The sequence below is a fragment of the Anolis sagrei genome, chromosome 5 (genome assembly GCF_037176765.1).
Source record: "Anolis sagrei isolate rAnoSag1 chromosome 5, rAnoSag1.mat, whole genome shotgun sequence".
NCBI lineage: Eukaryota > Metazoa > Chordata > Lepidosauria > Squamata > Dactyloidae > Anolis > Anolis sagrei.
This window is the reverse complement of record NC_090025.1, coordinates 85,694,563-85,715,184: the sequence shown is the minus strand read 5'-3', so window position 1 is coordinate 85,715,184 and position 20,622 is coordinate 85,694,563. Positions and strand designations below refer to the sequence as shown.

General features: G+C 39.6%; 1 protein-coding gene across 1 annotated transcript in view; it reads left to right on the top strand.

Moving 5' to 3' along the window:
• GSAP (gamma-secretase activating protein) overlaps positions 1 to 20,622 on the top strand; it is a 72,343-nt gene that overhangs the window by 38,709 nt on the left and 13,012 nt on the right. Inside the window, exons 20-26 of the mRNA XM_060778319.2 lie at positions 2,069 to 2,197; positions 3,175 to 3,227; positions 7,482 to 7,513; positions 9,480 to 9,541; positions 11,636 to 11,731; positions 15,159 to 15,229; positions 18,852 to 18,946. Coding sequence (XP_060634302.2) covers positions 2,069 to 2,197; positions 3,175 to 3,227; positions 7,482 to 7,513; positions 9,480 to 9,541; positions 11,636 to 11,731; positions 15,159 to 15,229; positions 18,852 to 18,946 — 538 coding nt within the window. The remainder of the gene's footprint in view (positions 1 to 2,068; positions 2,198 to 3,174; positions 3,228 to 7,481; positions 7,514 to 9,479; positions 9,542 to 11,635; positions 11,732 to 15,158; positions 15,230 to 18,851; positions 18,947 to 20,622) is intronic.

Sequence of the window (20,622 nt, the reverse complement as noted above, 5' to 3'; positions counted from 1 at the left end):
ATATTAACTTTGCCTAACCATACAGTTAAAGGAAGTGAAACAATGCTATATGTGCAGTATATAGCATTGTGTCCTGTCCCCGCTCCCATCTGCACCTTAGCCAAGACCATACATTTATTAGTAACTCCACATATGCATTTCTCCATCTTCCACCTCTCGGTTGCTGTCAAACTATGGGTTGGATCCCTGCTGTTATCCTTTGCTGTTGGGAAGGAGAGGAACGTGACCCAGAAAATGGAGAAACAGCCACTTTCAGCTTGGTTGAACATAGAAGAATGAGGGTGCCCTATCAAATGAAGAATACTTGCCCTTTCCACCCTTTGGGAGTCTATAGTATTGAGCCACGGCAGTTAAAGCGGTGGCAAACCGCATTAATTTTACAGTATAGGTGTGCCCTTAGGGCTCTGAACATAATTCTGTTAACTAGACACTTAAGTCTATCACCATAGCCTCTATCTTTTTGAAACTATTTTAAGATAGTTTAAAACAGAGAGGAAATAATCAGGCACATCTAATCACCTCTCAACAAAAGATTGCCCCAGGCACTAACAAGCCACGCCAAAACACTGCCAGGCCATGAAATGCTAATCAAGGTGGTCAGTTGAAACATTCACACCTAGCTCCAACAGACAAGAGTTCTTTGCCCCACCCTGGTCATTCCACAGACATATAAACCCATTTCCTAGTTCCAATAGACCTCACTACCTCTGAGGATGCTTGCCATAGATGCAGGTGAAACGTCAGGAGAAAATGCCTCTAGAACATGGCCATATAGCCCGAAAAAAACCTACAACAGTTCAGTGATTCCAGCCATGAAAGCCTTCGACAATATATTTTAAGATAGCTCTGTAAATTATGCTTTCTCAGACAAACCATAGTGTTAAGAAACCTGTGATGTTTTGTATTGATGTTGTTCACCGCTTTGAGTTTCCTGAGGGCTGAGAAAAGTGGTATATAAATAAAGTAAAGTAAATAAATTTACATTGTACAGTTCTTTTTGTGGTCGTGTAAGTTGCAATATAATTCCAAACCACAGTTAGAAACTCTGGTGAAAGTTTGGGCAGTTTTCCTCACAGTACTTAGTTTAGTGAAGCTTTTTTTTTCTTCGTGTCAGGAGCGACTTGAGAAACTGCAAGTCTCTTCTGGTGTGAGAGAATTGGCGTTGCCCAGGGGGCGTCAGGATGGCTTTTTATGTTTTACCATCCTTGTGGGAGGCTTCTCTCATGTCCCCGCATGGGGAGCCAGAGCTGACAGAGGGAGCTTATCCGTGCTCTCCCACAAGACCCCAAAGAAGAAGAAAACCATGAAGAGACCATTGATGGTGTTCTGTAAAGCTGCCACTAGAGGTCACAGCTATTCCACATTCTTTCTCAGTATGTGCTGTAAAGTCTTGAAATTGTGTGTGTGAGCCATCAGGTTGCCTATCACCTTGTGACCCCATAAATTTCACATTTTTTCCTTGGCAGAAAAAAACCTCAGAAGTGATTTTGCTGATTCTTTCCTCTGAAATGTAGCCCACAGAACCTAATATTTGTTGATAGATACTCTTCTGTCCAAATATCTGAGCATTTATATTTAGAAATTATTCCACCATATAGTTATTCTCTACAGAGAAATATCTATTCATCAGAAAGCCAAAATCCCATGGATTTCTAATGGGCAATTCCTATACGGGCAGGAATCTGGAAATTGGGCTTGTCTTGGTTCTTATTGGAAAACCCATGCATTTTAGTCCACCACTGGTTTTATAGGTACCCGGTTATGGTTAATCTTCTGGTGAAGTTGGAGGGAGTTGTGCTGATTTTTTCAATCTCCAATACACATACAACATAATTACAGCAGTTATCTCAGCTGACATTTGGCAGGGGTTTCTAGGGTTTCTGCAGCAGAACATGGCCATCGCATGAAATGTCTTAGTTTTGAGACTAAATTCAACATTACACTTTGAGTGGGGAAAATCCCTCTACTGTCTAGATCCCACATTTGTCATAACCTCATTTAGCTAAGTTCTTGTTATAGGAGGTAATGAGTACCTAGGACATTTGCTTCTCTTTCTCATTTCTTTGAGGTACAACATTGCAAAGACTTCTGGGAAAAGCTGAGCATGAGCCTGGAATGTGTGAAGTATGCTGAACCCCACTTGCATTTCAACTACAAGGTGCTTCAGAGAGAATGGGATAATTTGCTTTCAGAGGAGGTAAATGAGGCTAAAATGGCATATTTTTCAACATTTGAAATCTGTGAATCAAATGTTTTCTGACAAAGACACAGAGAACTGTATAAGTGCACCCATTGCTAGAAGTCTCAGGAATTCTATTATATTACATGTTAACAACATATATACATGCTGGGATATGCAGAACTGGCTAATAGCGAACCCAATTGAAATGAAGAAAAGATTGCTGTAAAGGAGAGCTCAGCAGGCATGTCATTCTGTTTGGCATTCTAGGTATGTGTGTGTTTGTGTAAAAAAGACCAAGGTTGGATAGATGAATGACAGCATAGCCTTATTCCGGATTGATACCATATATACTCGAATATAAGCCGACCCGAATATAAGCTGAGAACCTAATTTTACCGCAAAAAACTGGGGAAACGTATTGACCCAAGTATAAGCCGAGAGTGGGAAATGCAGCAGCTACTGGTAAACTGTGGTATGTTAGAATAAGACAGTGTGGGTTTCACATTGGGCTTTGGAGACCAGAATTTGAATTCCCTGCTCTGACAGGTAAGTGCACTGGATGAGCTTGGGCAAAACACATTCAGCTAATCCAAAAACACCCTTCTGAACACATTTTGCCAAGGAAACCCTGTGATGACTTCACTTTAAGGTTGTCATAAGTCAGAAATAACTTGAAGGCACTCTTTAACAGCTTTAGAATAAGTCTGAATCAAACCATTATTTCAGTTCTTGGCTTGATTTTATATAATGCCAGGAATTGAACTCACTCAAGGTGTGTGCTACAGAGGATACACCTTTTCACTGCTTCTGGTTGTGTGCTAAAGCATGGGTTTTAGAACACTTGGAGTTGTTTAAAGCAATACATAATTAGGTTACGTACTCCTTATCCCCCCACCCCCTGCCATGTTGTCTACAAGTGTTATTAGACATTGATAGAATAAAGCGAATTCCATCATGTAACGCTCTCATGAAAAATAATTTACTTTTTCTAGAGAACTGAAGAGAGAACAACATATATGAAAAATATTTTTGGAAATGCAAAAAGGTAGGTTGACTTCTGAAAATAAATTATCACCTTCCTATCCCTAGTTTTGATTCAATGGAGTCTGGATGTCTCTCAGTATTTTGTGTTGCTTTTAAATACTTTATTGTTGTGCCTTCAAGTGATTTCTGACGTATGGCAACCCTAATGGGGTTTTCAGCCCTAATGGGCTGAGAGTAAGGTCGCCCAGTGGGTTCCCATGGAAGACTGAAAGCCAAAACCAAGGTTACAACAACATCTGTTATAGAATTCCAGTATGCTGATGACAATGTTGTCTGTGCGCATTCAGAAGAAGATCTACAAGCTACTCTAAACAGCTTCGCAGAAGCATACGAGAAGCTCGGCCTGTCATTGAACATAGAGAAAACCAAAGTACTCTTCCAGCAGTCACCAGTCAATCCCTCTCCAATGCCAGAGATACAGCTTAATGGTGTAACATTAGAAAATGTTGACAATTTCCGCTACCTTGGCAGCCACCTCTCCACCAAAGTCAACATCAACACCGAAATACAACACCTCCTGAGCTCTGCGAGTGCAGCATTTTTCCAAATGAAGCAGAGAGTGTTTGAGGATTGGGACATCCGTAGGGATAGCAAGGTGCTTGTTTATAAAGCTATTGTCCTCCCAACCCTGCTATACGCCTGCGAAACGTGGACAGTCTACAAACGTCACATGCAACTCCCAGAACAGTTCCATCAGCGCTGCTTCTGGAAAATCCTGTAAATCTCTTGGGAAGACAGGCGGACAAACATCAACGTCAAGAAATGAGGACTAGAGAACATTGCAGGTATCTATAAACACAACTGACTTCCATGGGGCAAATGATCCCTTCCTCAGCTGCAACATATAAGGAATTAAATCAAAGGGCTCTTCCAAACTACATTAACCCCATTGATTCAGTTGCTAAATAGTAAGTCCACACATCCTATTGTCTTAATAGGCTGCTCTGGTTGGAATATTGCTATATGAAATAATGTTTAAAGCTTCCATTAAAGGAGATGGGAGAAGTGAAGCTCATGGACTGAACATGATTCTAAGGCCATGTTTTAGCCCCTCAGGCTTTTTCAGATGCCTCCCACACATCCTAGTGGATGCAAGGAACAGTTTTGCCACATTTTGGGACCTTCCATGAACTGTTTTTAGACCCGAGAGACCCTATTTTTAAAACGAAATAAATCAGAAGTTTATTTTTAGTGTTGTATAAAATAAGTTTTTAGAAATTTGAAGCAAGGAAAATACAGCAGGGGGAATGTTGCAGTGGAGTGTACAGGCCTGAGATCCTGCAGTTAACAAATTTAGTCCCCCAACTTTTGGCAGTTGCTAACTACTGCTTTAAAGTAATTTTTTTTTCATGAAAGCAAAGTGGGATATTGATTTTTTAAAAACATTTTCAGTCTTGCAATAAATGGCTGTTAATTGAAATTGTATGCTCGAGTGTACATATGCCAACTAAACAGCTGGCTAAGTAAGCAAGTAATTTTTTATTGATTAGCCCTTAGGCCATATCACAATAACAAACAAAACAACAAGGCCTGGCAAGACCCGATCGCACTCCATGTAGTAAGTTAAAATAAGACACTTATAACAATACAGTAAATAAATATGATAAGACATGATAAAACTGATAAACTGATAAAACTGATTATATACATCGTATTTCCTTATCACCCCTACAATTTACCCCGATCCAGCCCTACATATGTGTTTCTCAGACGTATTGTTTTGCTTTAGTACAGAGCTGTTTTATATGTTATTTTTGAGTCTTGGTCACACATAAAATATGTTGTTCTGATGTGAGATTCTCAATACATTGTCTGTTTTATATATATACCAAGGTGGAAGTCTCTCACCTTTTGATACAATTTACAATCAAATAATATGTGTGCTATATCCTTAATTTCAGGTGTCCCGCAGATACAACTCATTATAAGGGATGCTGTTAAATCTCCCATATCTGAGAGCCGGCTAAGATTTTGTCTTATGTGTCTCACTGGTTTTATTTTTATTTATTTTGTATTTGAAAAGTTCATAACCAGTCTTAGGTACCATTTGTCTCATTTAAGTATTATTTGTGTGATTCAGTAAACAGGTTGAATCGTTAAATGACATTATTAATGCATTATCCTACTTTGACCAACTTTTTGGAAACCTCTGCCCCTTGCTTTGTGCACATCACAAAGTGTAAAAGTATGTCTGTGTAGGACTTCTTTTTGTCCTATCTTTTCAGCTTAGTGTGTCATGATTGACGAGCGGGAAAGGTTTAAGATTTCAGATTAATTTAGGAACTTTTTTGGAGTTTGCAATGCTGTGCATTTTAATATCTATTGTTTTGCTTGGTTCAATGTGTGCCTTTTCTCTCTTTTTCGTCTCAGGATAAGTGATGTTATGTTTCTCTTGGACAGATAGAGATATACCTCCCTGTTTGAAAGCAGAAAGATTTCAAACAGATTTTCCAAATCAACATGTTATTTACAACTTTCTGTGCCAAACTATACATATATTTTTGTGCCATGTTATTACAGTTGAGTATGTTGATTTTGTATAAGAGACTGAAACATATCTCAGTTCCCTCAGAGACTAGAGGAAACCTTAGCTAGAATCATAGCAAGCAATGAATAGTATTTTGTCTGAGTTGTGTGGTTTGAAGTGCACGTTTTTCTAAAAAAGGGAGTACTTATGCGTGCAATATTAGAGAAGGAAACTTTTGCTTGACACAAGGTCAGTGTATGTGCTCTCCAAATCGGATCAAGGCAATATTTAGTTCAGCAATCCTGTCTGAACAGTAGCTAACTAGTAGTTTTGGGGTGACCAGGAGGACTTGAAGCCAATGACACTTTTTCCTGTTGTGGATGCAAAATCCATAGGTACGTTGTTTTAGGAAAATGTGAATCTCCATAACCATTTGGGAAATGGGATTCATGACCTTTTTGGAAAACCACAGGTCACTGGAAAGGCATGGCCTTGTTAGAAATCACAACTTTTTGTGATGATGTTTACAAGCATTCATGCAAAGCAACTAGGTCTCTCAGCTGTTAAGCTGATGTACCTAGGTATGTCTTTGAACTACTAGGTACAAAGACATGGAAATGATGACCACGAGTCCTCTCCACCTTCCTCTTTCCTTCCTGCAGTTGCTCTTTCTTGAAAACTGAGGTGATCTCGGACCTCTTTATGCTGCTGACCACCGCCTTTCTCCTCCTCTCTCTCTCCTGCACTTTCTTCTTCGATGCTGAGGTGATCTCGGACCTCTTTAGGCTGTTACCGCTTCCCTCCTGGCTTCACTGGAATGCACGGCCAGCTTTCTGGAGACTATCTTGACTGTACTTCAGGTCACTGGCTTCCCAGCTTTCCTGGCAACCATGACGGGCCCCTTGGTCATACTCTGTGCCACTTCCTTGGCCACGCCATTTAGCTTAGGGTCAGCTCCTCCATCTTTGTCCTCCTTATCCTCCCGAACCACCTTTCTAGCTATCTCACCTAGCTCTGTGGCTCCCCTGATGAGAGACAAATGGCCTGGAGTACCTGGCTGAAATTCTTGGTGCCACTCCACAGCCTGTGCCACAACCAACCTCTTATGTGCCTTAAACATGCCTCCACTGTCAGAACTAGGTCTGGGTCACACTTCACATTTCAGTCTAGGACAGGGGTCCTCAAACTAAGGCCCGGGGGCCAGATACGACCCTCCAAGGTCATTTACCCGGCCCTCGCTCAGGGTCAACCTAAGTCTGAAATGACTTGAAAGCACACAACAACAACAATCCTATCTCATCAGCTAAAAGCAGGCCCGCACTTCCCATTGAAATACTAATAAGTTTATATTTCTTAAAATTGTTCTTCATTTTAATTATTGTATTGTTTTAAGTGTTTTTTTCACTGGAAATAAGATATGTGCAGTATGCATAGGAATTCATTCATGTTATTTTCAAATTATAATCCAGCCCTCCAACAATTTGAGGGACTGTGACCTGACCCTTTGTTTAAAATTTTTGAAGACCCCTGGTCTAGACACTACGATGAATATAAGTTGAAGAAAAACAACAATTACCATTTCCCAGTGATTTTTGCATTCCATTGTCTATTGTTTTTGCACCGTATAAACTAATGACTCAGAAAAGTGGTTTATAAATGAAGTAAATAAATAATAAAATAAATAATTGGAGTATATGTTGCATAAATGGATTTTCTACACAATTAAAAAAAAATAAAATTACAGGTAGCTCTTTGAAGTGCTTCAGAAATATATTTTTTTTCTCTTAGGGTGTTTTCCAGTTTGAATATGTCAACTACAGGTGAGTGAAAAATTCATTGATGCCAAGCAGCCCAGAAATGGTTCCATTAAAATTAGATATTGAAATTACTTTGCTACTGATCCCTGTAGACTACATGACTCATATAGGATTGCTAAAAGGTAAAAGTGTGTTATTAAACTGGATAAAGATGGTGACTGTAACTTAAAATAGAGAAATGCTGTTTGGGATTTCTTGTGGGAGGGCACTGGGGTGATAGAAATTACTATTTGGGAATTAAGTTGTTAGCAAATGTATGGAAGAACCCTGACAAAGACAGGTAAGCAAATTTGAAGCACATTTAAGGATGGAAATTGCAGTTTGGTCTGTTCAAAGATTAAGTCGTGGCAGTTGGGAATATGAAAATCTCTCTCTTTTTGAAACTGTAGGATAATCCTACTTAAGTAAGAACAATAACATGAAATAGAAGAGTTTTATTTTAAGCATTATCATTTGTCTTCTTCAAGGGCTTTTGCATGCTGGGGTTTGTTTATAACTGTCAAACTCAGAGCAAAAGGCACTTGTATTTCCTCCATGGGTTCTGGGGATCCACTAGCTCTAAAGAGTCTGTGGTCTTGATCAGAGGTCTTCTTATGTATTAGCTGTATCAGATCTGCTCTGCCCACGACTGATCTTGTTCTCCACAAACATACACAGTTTATTGTTTTAACAGGATTTTCTGGCAGATAATCAGGCCCTTTTATGTATGTCAGGTTTGCTTGTATTTTGAGTGTGGATGGCATGGTACATGTTTCATCTTAGAGAAAGGAAGAGGTTACATTTTCTCTCTAAAAACATTCAAAGGGCTACAAAGAAGCTGAATGTCAATTCCATCAAATATAACAGGTGAAAAAGAGAAATGAGCTACATTCAACATATAACTACCACAACAGTTGGGGTAACTGAAAGAGCACACTATATGTGTCCATTTACTATAAAGCAAAAAATAATAGAATTTTTTGTTGTTATGGTGAGGACATTAGGGTTTGCATCCTATTAATGAAGTACGATAGCATAAGTTCGACCTCAATCATAGCAATTCAATGTTTTGTTCATTGTGCAGGTTGGAATTTTATTTCGACCCTGTAGTGACCACCTGCACACACCCCAAAAACATCTCCTCGTAAGCAGTGCAGCTCTTACAAGACAACTATTTCTGTTTTGTCACAGAGAAGGATGATGAACATGCCCATAACCAGTTGTTTACCTGTAGCTAGACATACCGCAAGGACATTATTTACAGGACATCATGCAGAAATATCCATGGATGCCTTTTGTCATGCATCCAGCTACATCAAATTGTCAGGGCATGTCCCCACTGCTCTCTGACAACACAAAAATGACCATGTTGGTGTGTTGCTGTGTTGCTTCCAACATAGGTTTTGGGAGCTATCATCAGGAGATGTAACTCTAGAGCTGTAACTACATGATCCTAATACAAAATCTTGGCTAACGTCTTGTTTGGGTTTTTGTTTAAATCATGTAATTGTTGAATATAATAGTTATGTAACTGTTGAATATAATAGTGGACAGTTGGCTTTCCACATTTGCCAGTTTTATGTTTTTGTAGATTTGATTTTATGAGTATGGTGTCTCTAGATATCTCTAGGGTCTTCAGCACAACTTCCAGAGGAAACTCACTACAGGACCACACTGGGGGACCTAGAGTTTTGTAGAGATGTGTTCTCTCAGGTTAAAATTGCCAGTTTTTTATTTGCAGTTTTCTCATTTTTGTGGGGGGTCCTGCATCCCTAACCCAAGTGAATGTGGAGGGGCTACTGTATTATAAGGCACATTATATTATTTTGTAGAAACATTAGAATGAATATTAGATTACAACTTTAATTTCCTGTCCCAAGCATATAACATCTTGAAATGTATAATCCTTGTCATCAAACCATAGTCAAACTTCCAGGATTCTGCTGTGTAACCCAGAACTGGAATAAAACCTTGTCTCTTTTTATTTCAGGGGAAAGGCTAGTTCCTTTCTTCCAAGATGAAGATAATGAGCAACAGTTGCTAACAGGACTGGTATGTGTCGGCAGTGCTGTTTTCTGTACCTGGTGACACAAATACTTTAAAATATAAACACTGTTACTGCAAATTGAGCTTTGTGATGTTCTGTTCCCTTTTATCAGTCAAATGACTTTGCAGAGATACTCTTAACTTGATAGTGGTTTGTCAGCAGCAGTCAGATCATTTTCTGGCTCTCTGGATATGATTGTGACACTTGATCATCTGCCTCACAGCTGAGAAAATATCCATGGATCCTCCCTCTTTGGAAATCTGTGAGAGACACTCAGTCTGGAGGGCCCTGCAGCCTGATTTTAACTTTTTTTGTAATTAATCTTTCTATAATGCACTGGCAGTGTTCCCATTTGTGACATCAGACACCATTTTCTTCACTTACTGTTGCCAGCTTATAGTAAATCTTTCTCCTTCATCTACTTATATTTGGGAATGGGAAATCTTAATTTGACTTTTGCCCATATGAAAAATTAATACAAGAATGAGCATCCTGCCATTGTAGGTCATCTGAACTTGAAATACTAAATTTGAATGTATCACAGATACCCCTTGTAGTTGATTTCTGCCAGATTTCTAGCGCTTCTTTTGAAAAGCAAATGAACTCTGTTCATTTTCTTATTACAGTATTTATATGGAGTAATATGTTGATGGTTGTATTTAAGTCTCTTTGCAGTTGCTCATTTTTCCCTTGTTATGCCATATTTATTATTTATTTATTTATTTATTATTTACTTCATTTATATACCGCTTTTCTCAGCCCTTAGGCGACTCAAAGCGGTTAACAACAGCAAAATTCAATGCAAAACATCATAAAACGATTATGGGACAGTTAAAACAATAGCATCATCAACAATTAAACATCAATATAACAATCATTAGCGTCTGATCAGTAAAATCAGAATCCAATCTCATCATCCGTTAATCCGTGTTCATATATTCATTACACTGCTTAATCGTATGCTTGTTTAAACAGCCAGGTCTTCACTTTCCTCCGAAACGCCAATAGGGATGGGGCTGATCTGATATCTATAGGAAGGGCGTTCCACAGCCGAGGGGCCACCACTGAGAAGGCCCTGTCTCTCGTTCCCACCAGGCGCACCTGTGATGCAGGCGGGACTGAGAGCAGGGCCTCCAAGGTGATCTTAATGTCCTAGTTGGTTCATAGGAGGAGATGCGTTCGAAGAGGTAAGTAGGGCCAGAACTGTTTAGGGTTCTATAGGCTAACGCCAGCACTTTGAATTGTGCCCGGTAGCTGGCGCAACAGAGGAGTTGTATGCTCCCTGTACCCCGCTCCTGTTAATAACCTGGCTGCCGAGCGTTGGACCATTTGAAGCTTCCGAGCAGTCTTCAAAGGCATCCCCACGTAGAGAGCATTGCAGTAGTCTATACGGGATGTAACCAGAGCGTGGACTACTGTGGCCAAGTCAGACTTCCCAAGGTACGGGTGCAGCTGGCGCACAAGTTTTAACTGTGCGAATGCTCCCCTGGTCACCGCCTATAAATTGGCCCCTGGCATAATAATTTCAATATATTTTTTTTTCATGCCAAGAGTGACTTGAGAAACTGCAAGTCGCTTCTGGTGTGAGAGAATTGGCCTCTGCAAGGATATTGCCCAGGGGATGCCTGGGTGTTTTGATGTTTTTACCATCCTTGTGGGAGGCTTCTCTCATGTCCCCGCATGGGGAACTGGAGCTGACAGAGGGAGCTAATCCATGCTCTCCCGGATTCGAACCTGCAAACTGTTGGGCTTCCGTCCTGCCGACACAAGGGTTTAACCCACTGAGCCACCAGGGGCTCCAATGTAATAATAATAGTAGCATGTAAAACTATTAAATAAATTATTATCTCTTTATGTTTCTATTTATTGATATCCTGGAACCTGTTTGCTTGCCCAGGAGTAAGACCAAACTAACACAGCTGGATTTATTTCTGGCTAAACAAACCCAGGATTCTATTATTATGCTTGCATTTAGTAATTGTTTATATTGATAGCGAGTAAACTTAATCTTAATTATATTTTTAAGGTCATATACACTAATTTATTATATGCATCAACTCTGTCTCCATATGTGTTATTAATTCTATACTTTTTTACAGATGGTTGCACAGTTGAAAGATCATCTTGCAAGGCACCTACAATATATTGGCACAAAGAATATGGACCAAATAGCTGTGGATTATGTTTCAAAAATGGTAGGTCATTTTAAAACAAAAAACATTGAGGGTACTTTAGGAAAGAGTTATCCCTCGAGTGTTTTGTGTGTGTTTGGATTTGCATAGAACCTTGTCGTCTTTGTCATTGGTGCTTAAAAAAAAAAAGGTTTCTGCTTTTCAAAGCAGAATTATTTTGCGTTCAACTTTCCAGGAAGTCATGCACTGCAACCCTGTGGCGTTAGTCTAAATACAATCCCTGGCTCAGCATGCAAAGCCGTGTTCAGTGTCTCAGGATTACTTCCTTTTTTATTTGTCTAATTTCTGCCATAAGTCTCCACCCAAGAAAACATGGACCCTCAATTTGGACTGATGATGACAACTCTCCTGAGCCTCTCTTCAAAGCAGCAATTTTATTTACATTGAGAAATGAGTATATGTTAATGAGATAAATACCATAGGGATATTTTTGAACTTTTCAGCAAGTGTAAAACTATTAATCTCTTCTCACTATAAGGATGTGCTGGTGGAAATATATACTTCGGCTTTTATTCCACAACCCCCGATATAATGAGCCCTCCTCCGCAAATAACCTGCTTCTCCTTTATCTCACCTGAGTTTTTAATTAGTTTTTAATTGGTTTTTCTTTTAATTATTACATGTAGCCTGCCCATTGTCACTGTGTTTGTGCTTATTGTAATTTTATATTGTTATGTATTCACATGTTTTATGTAATTATGATGTTGTTGTTTATTGTTTGTGTTTTCGGTTTGCATTTTTGGTTTTACTCTGTTGTAATTTGTTGTTTGGGCTTGGCCTCATGTAAGCCATCCCAAGCCCCCATTGGGGAGATGGTGGCGGGGTATAAATAAAGATTATTATTATTCAGTTGTTGTAGGTTTTTCGGGCTGTGTGGCCATGTTCTAGAGGCATTTTCTCCTGATGTTTCGCTTGCATCTATGGCAAGCATCCTCAGAGGTAGTGAGGTCTATTGGAACTAGGAAAATGGGTTTATATATCTGTGGAATGACCAGGGTGGGACAAAGAACCCTTGTCTGTTGGAGCTAGGTGTGAATGTTTCAACTGACCACCTTGATTAGCATTTGATGGCTTGACAGTGCCTGGGGCAATCTTTTGTTGAGAGGTGATTAGATGCGCCTAATTGTTTCCCCTCTGTTGTTTTGCTGTTGTAATTTTAGAGTTTTTTTTAATACTGGTAGCCGGATTTTGTTCATTTTCATGGTTTCCTCCTTTCTGTTGAAATTGTCCATATGCTTGTGTATTTCAATGGCTTCTCTGTGTAGTCTGACATGGTGGTTGTTATAGTGGTCCAGCATTTCTGTGTTCTCAAATAATATGCTGTGCCCAGTTTGGTTCATCAGGTGCTCTTCTATGGCTGATTTCTCTGGTTGAAGTAGTCTGCAGTGCCTTTCATGTTCCTTGATTCGTGTTTGGGTGATGCTGCGTTTGGTGGTCCTTATGTAGAGTTGTCCACAGCTGTGTGGTATATGGTAGACTCCTGCAGAAGTGAGAGGATTCCTCTTGTCCTTTGCTGAACAAAGCATTTGTTGGATTTTCTTGGTGGGTCTGTAGATTGTTTGTATGTTGTGTTTCCTCATCAGCTTCCCTATGCGGTCAGTGGTTCCCTTGATGTATGGCAAGAACACTTTTCCTCTAGGTGGATCTTTGTCTTGACTCTCGTGGCTTGTTCTCGGTCTTGCTGCTCTTCTGATGTCTGAGGTGGAGTATCCATTGGCCTGTAGAGCCCAGTTTAGGTGGTTCAGTTCATCTTGGGGGAGGTGGGGTTCGCACATTCTTTTTGCATGGACTGCCAAGGCTTTAATTGTGCTTCTTTTTTGACTTGGGTGATGGTTGGATATTATGCAATATTCTAAATTAACCATAAAATAAAAATAATAAATCATTATTATTATTTTATGGTTAATTTAGAAATGTAGGGATCCCTTGTGTCACCAAGAGAGGCAGAAATTGGAATATATCTTGTCCTAGTGAGGAGCGGTTTGGTCGTTTAGCTGGTTGTTTGTTGTTGCTATTGTGTGTCTTCAAGTTGTTTCTGACTTGTAATCATAAGGCAAACTTATTATGGAGTTTTCTTGGCCAATTTTGTGGTGAGGAGCCTTGCCCAAGGTCACCTAGTGGATTTCAGTTCCTGAGCAGAGATTCAAGCCCTGGTCTCCAGAGTTCTATCTGGTGCAACACCCAAACTACCACACTGGCTGTCCGTAGCTGGTTGTAACAGCAGCAAATAGCTATTGTGTATTTTGGAGTATGTACTTCAACCAGCAGGTGGCAGCAGATGAGCTCCTTTAGGTCCTCTTGGTCCGCCTAGTTCTGAGTTTCTCAATCAGGTCCAAGTGACAATAATGTAATGCAAGACTTCCCCTCCTAGTAATGATCTGATCCAGCAGGAATTATAGCGTAGGATCTCTACGGCAAGTCTTAGTAATTTTCTATTTCCAGCATTCAGTACAAAGATGGTTCAACTTTTGCTGGCCCTGCATCAGATTAATTACTTAAATTGTGTTCCAAAGGAGAAGGAGTAGTTTTTAATCTCAAATTCTATTCCTGACAAAATTTGCTCTATTTATTCTAGTGCAAATTGACACCGCTTCCAGACTTTACATACCAAGCTCGGCTGGTGAGATAGTCCAGGTCTTTGTGACACCCACTTGTTTCTTCACGTATTCAAGTGTAAAGTAAAACACACATGCACTTCCATCCAATGCACATGGAAGCTCCTTCATAGTTTGGTTTTCTCCAATAGTAGGCTTCCTACATATGGTTGGTTTTGGTTTTTTTCTACAGCAGGGGCAGGAAGCTGAGGCCCTCCAAATGTAACTCCCATCTGCTGTAGCCAGAATAATCTATATAAATAAAAATGTAATGTTTGTTTGTGAGATGAACATAACTCAAAAACCACTGGACGAATTTAGAACAGCAGGAAGATGTTTCAGGGGGGTGGGATGGCATATTTTCTGGTATAGGGAACAATAAATGTACTTTGTTGGCCTACAAACTCAATCATTCCTGACCATCGGGATTGTTGACAGAGGCTGATAGGATCTAAGTCACTGGGCTCCAACTGCTAACAGCCATGAGGAGGAGGAGGTAGCCTAACCTATCTTTTCAATTGCCCTGTTATGTCCCTGGAAAGCAGTTCTTGAAGGCTATACATGGATGGAATGCAGCTAAAGACAAAAGATCAGAGGAAATGTGGAGCATCGCCTTGTGTAAAACCTATTTCTCTTTTGTTTTGGGATCCCTGTCCCTTTATAGTATTTATATTTCTAGGAAAAATAGACTCAGAAAAAAGTACAACCACCACCACCACCCTGCTGCTGTAGGGTTACAGTTGTAGAATCTGCTTGATTGTAATGGCATTTCTCTGATTTGATTTTAAGAAAGACAATCTAAGAATCGATAAATACTTCTCTCTTTTCTTTTTTAGCTGAGACTAATATGGCAGATATTGGAGAATGTTTGGAAGAAGTATAATCTTCATCCCCAGACCTTTTCAATGTAAGCAATTATCTTTTATCAAGTCATTATCTGTCTAGTTGAAAATAATAAAAGCAGGGCTAACAAAAAGTGGTTGGTTTTTCTCTCTGCATTGGTGTAACTCAATTATGCTGGGGAAAATGGAAGGAAAAAGGAAGAGGGGCTGGCCAAGGTGGATGGATAGCATCCTTGAAGTGACTGCATTGACCTTGAAGGAGCTGGGGGTGGTGACGGCCAACAGGGAGCTCTGACGTGGGCTAGTCCATGAGGTCACGAAGTTGGAAACGACTGAACGAATGAACAACCACAAAACAACATTGGTGTAACTGCCCTAGAATACAGTGTGGCCCATATATTGTGCATGTCTTTTATTATTATTATTATTATTATTATTATTATTAACTTTATTTATACCCCGCAAAATCTCGGACTCGATGCGGCTTACAAAGGCCAAGGCCGCCGACAATCAACAACATACAATACACAATAAACTCATAAGCAAATAATAAAACATCAAGCAAAACAATAAAACAGTAAGACAATGACACCGTGACACTATTAAAACCAAAGGCTGGGCCAAATGTAATGGACAAAATTTAAAATGCTGAACTTGACAGGTAATATGTAGAGGTATATGGAGGTAGGTGCAATGTGCACATAATCCTGAGTCTCTAGCAAAGTGCATTTGGGACTTGAAGCCAGGAGTTTCCTATTCTGGAAAGGCACACTGGAACAGCCAGGTCTTCAGGCTCTTCCTAAAGACAGCCAACGTTGAAGGTTGTCTGATGTTCTTGGGGAGAGAATTCCAGAGTCGGGGAGCCACCACAGAGAAGGCCCTGTCCCTCATCCCCACCAAACGCGCCTGCGACGCAGGTGGGATCGTGAGCAGGGCCTCTCCAGATGACCGAAGGGAGCGTGCGGGTTCGTAAACGGAGATAGATATATTTAATTGTTTATATATTTAATTGTTTTTTCTTTATCTGTAGACAAAATGGCCATTTACTGCTACATGCATTCAACATCTCCAAAAATTCACATTCTGCTATTAAATGACCTTTAATAGCAGCTTTAATTTTTAGAAGGGAAACCATATTTTAAATTAAAATGACCATGACCAGAAAAACTAGTATAATGCACCAAAGGAAGCATGGAGCATGTTTTTCTTGAACATAATCTCCTGCTCTTACAGCAGGCAATTTTTCAAACTGGGAGGATTTGTCAGAGCAACAAACATCACCCACCAGGCAATGCATGTCCTTGTGTGGAAACAGCAGACATCTTCAACTATGTTATTTATCAATGTTGTTATTTTAATTTTTCAGGGAACCAGTTCACACAGATGTGTCCAAAGTGATTCAGAAATACCAAGAATACATAGCAAAACATTATTATAACAGATAATTTAGTGTCAGTTCACTTCCTTACAAATAAATGCACTAAAGAGAGTTGAAATTCTTTCTTGTCCATCAGATTTTGAGCCTGCTTCGGGTCAATTTATGACCAAGAGAAGCCTTTTTTTAAAACTAAAAATGAACTGAAATGGCCCAGGAAGGCTCTAAAACATGATGGGGGAAATGATTATTAAATATATACTGAGGCCACAAAATGTAAGTAGCCAAATAACCAGTTTGGATGTAATAGTCCCATTTTCATAAGTTATGGTATATGAATGCAGGAAGTTCTGTTAAGCCTATAAACACTTCCATTACTCCTCATCCCTACAAAGGTTGGTTCCAACAGAAAGATCCTAGTTTGTTCTAGAAGACTTCTCCATTTTATACTAAGAGTGCTTCTTACAGAGAGCGGTCAACTCTTCTGTTCAAGGAGCTCCACTGGCTGCTGTTCATTTTCTGGTCCCAATTCAAGGTGCAGGTTCCTACCTACAAAGCCCTGAACGGTTTGGGATCCGCCTACCTGCGTGACCTCATTTCTGTGTACAAACCCAAACGATCTCTTCGATCATCTGGAGAGGCCCTGCTCGCGCTCCCACCTCCTTCACAGGCGCGATTGGTGGGGACGAGGGAGAGGGCCTTCTCGGTGGTGGCCCCCTAACCCTGGAACTCACTTCCCAAGGACATCAGACATGCCCCAACGCTGGTAGTCTTTAGGAGGAGCCTGAAAACGTGGTTGTTCCAGTGTGCCTTCCCAGAATAAGGAAAAGTCTTATCAATTTGTCCTCAAATGCACTAATAGTGATTTAGGATTGTCTGCACGCCCTCATCTTTATTTGAAAACCCTATCCTAGTTATACCCTACCTTGTTCATGCCCAGCATTATTTTTAAATATTTTAAATTTTAATTATTACATTTGGCCTGGCCATAGGTTTTAAATGCTTGTATGTTATTGTTATTGTTTATTTTTTGTTTATGAGATTTATTTTAACTGTTTTGTATTCATTATTTGTTATTGCCTTCGTTTATTGATGTACTGCGGGCTTGGCCTCATGTAAGCTGCACCGAGTCCCTTGGGGAGATGGTAGCGGGGTACAAATAAAGTTTTATTTTATTATTATTATTATTATTATTATTACCGTATATACTCGAGTATAAGCCAACCCGACTATAAGCCGAGGCACCTAATTTTACGCCAAAAAACTGGGAAAACATATTTGTCATGTCAGGGCAACCAGTCAATTATATTACATTTCTAACAGAAACAAAACAAACAAACAGACAAAATACAAAAACATATTGACTCAAGTATAAGCCGAGGGTAGGAAATGCAGCCACTACTGGCAAATTTCAAAATGAAAATAGATACCAATAAAATTACATTAATTGAGGCATCAGGAGGTGAAATGTTTTTGAATATTTACATAAAACTGTAATTTGTGATAAGACTGCCCAACTCTGATTAAATCATTATTCTCACCTTCAATGTAAATATACTTATGTATCCTTCCAACAATAATAAAGAGAGTAAAATAATAAACGTAATAATAATAATAAAGTAAAATAATGGAAATGTAATAATAATAGTAATAATAGAGTAAAATAATAAATGTAATAATAATCATAGTGTATAATAATAATAATAATAATAGGGTAACATACTGTAAATGTAATAATAATAGAGTAAAATAATACATGAAATAAAAATAATATTAATACCAGACTAAAATAATAAATAACCTTGACTCGAGTATTAGCTGAGGGGAGCTTTTTCAGCCAAAAAAGGGGCTGAAAAACTAGGCTTATACTTGAGTATATACAGTATTATTATTATTATTATTATTATTATTATTATTAAACCGATGAATCTAGTTTAATGGAAATTTTCTAACTAGAATATTAAGCCAAGATTTGAACCTAGTTTGAGATGGAAATAGAAGCTGGGCAGGATTTTCACACTGAAATCAGCCTGTAAAGCAGTGGTTTTCAACCTGTGAGTCCCCAAATGTTTTGGCCTTCAACTCTCAGAAATCCTAATAGCTGGTAAACTGGCTGAGATTTCTGGGAGCTATAGACTAAAACACCAGGGGACCCACAGGTTGAGAATCACCGCTGTAAGGGGATGAAGAGAATAGCAAGGATGGAAGTTTAGACATTCATACCTGGCATTGAGAGCTATCATTTATGAAGTTGGACTGTGATTCATGATGGTTTGTATACAACAATGAGGTTCTTTCTGTTTCTCGTGCAGCAAAGGACAAGGGAGTTCCCAAGAGGTTGCTGCATTCCACATCATGTGTCAGATCCTACAGGCTACAAATGGGATGTGTATGCCTTTGCCACCTGGTAAGCCCTGGGAAAGATAGAACCAGTATGTCCAATGAACTTAGCAGGAACTAAAGTTGGACTGGGATTAAGTAGTTATGGCTTCAGTACTCATTGGATGGCCTTGAGCCAATTTTTGTCTCTCATAGCCCAGTATTAAAATCTTGAGAAAAACACCATGCATGTGATCTTCTTGGTGAAAGGGCACAGATATAATGAAAAGTGCAATGGATGTAATTATAAAAAGTATTATTATTATTATTATTATTATTATTATTATTATTATTATTTAGAGGTTTTATATACCGGTCTTCTCAACCTCAGAAGAGGGACTCAGGCCGGTTTACAACATGTATTCATATACAGTAATATAAAACAGTGCAGTGCATCATCATTATACATTAAAACATAAAATACAGTAAAATACATCACCACATTACACAAGCCAAGTCATCAAATGCAGTCACAATTCATCGTCATCCTTCCGTGTGGACAAGAGTTATTGACTCAATAATCAAATGCCATATTCCAGAGCGAGGTTTTTATTAGCTTTCTAAAAGTCAGGAGGGAGGGAGCAGATCTAATATCTAGTGGGAGGGAATTCCAAAGCCAAGGGGCCACCACCGAGAAGGCCCTGTCCCTCGTCCCCACCAGACGCGATTGCGAGGGTGGTGGGACTGAGAGCAGGGCCCCTCCAGAAGAAAGAAAGAAAGAAAGAAAGAAAGAAAGAAAGAAAGAATTTTGACCCAATAAAGAGTGCTATGGAAGTAGTAATTCAGCAAAACTAACATAGCTGTGTGTTCGATCCTAGCAATGGAATCATCAGCACTTTAAGTGATGATAGGTTACAACTCCCATAATCTCAGCGCTGATGGAAATTGATGTCCAACAGCAACAGGAGGCCACACATTCCACTCCTCCTGTTACAAACCTTTGAAACGTTTGCTGTGCCTCTTGTTAAAATGAAAAGTATCCTGCTCTTTGACTGCTTCTTATAATCTTTGGTAATGTCAAACACTGGTTTTGACCTATAAAGCCCTATATGGTTCCGGCCCAGCTTACTTGTCCGAACGCATCTCCTTCTGCATCCCACCTCGCAGTTTAAGATCATCCGGGGAGGCCCTGCTCTCGCTCCCGCCAGCGTCACAAATACGTCTGGCAGAGACGAGAGACAGGGCTTCTCAGCCGTGGCCCCCCGCCTGTGAAACTGGCTTCCCACTGAGGTAAGATCGGCTCCGTCCCTCCTGTCATTTAGGAAGAAATTGAAGTTGTGGTTCTGGGACCAGGCTTTTGGACGACAGACATAGATAGCAATTTGGGCATGGAATTGGATATGGAATTGACTGGAATGATGTTGCGGATATTAATACTTTTTTTTGTTTTAATTAATGTTTTACTTATTGTTTTAATTGTTATTATGTTGCTGTGAAATATATAGTGGCATCGAACTGCTGCCAAATGTAAGTTGTCCTGAGTCGTCCCCCCCTTTGGGGATTGAGAAGGAACAGGATAGAAATACCGGAAATGTATTGTCGAAGGCTTTCATGGCTGGAATCACTGGGTTGTTGTAGGTTTTCGGGGCTATATGGCCATGTTCTAGAGGCATTTTCTCCTGACGTTTTGCCTGCATCTATGGCAAGCATCCTCACCTCACTACCTCTGAGGATGCTTGCCATAGATGCAGGCGAAACGTCAGG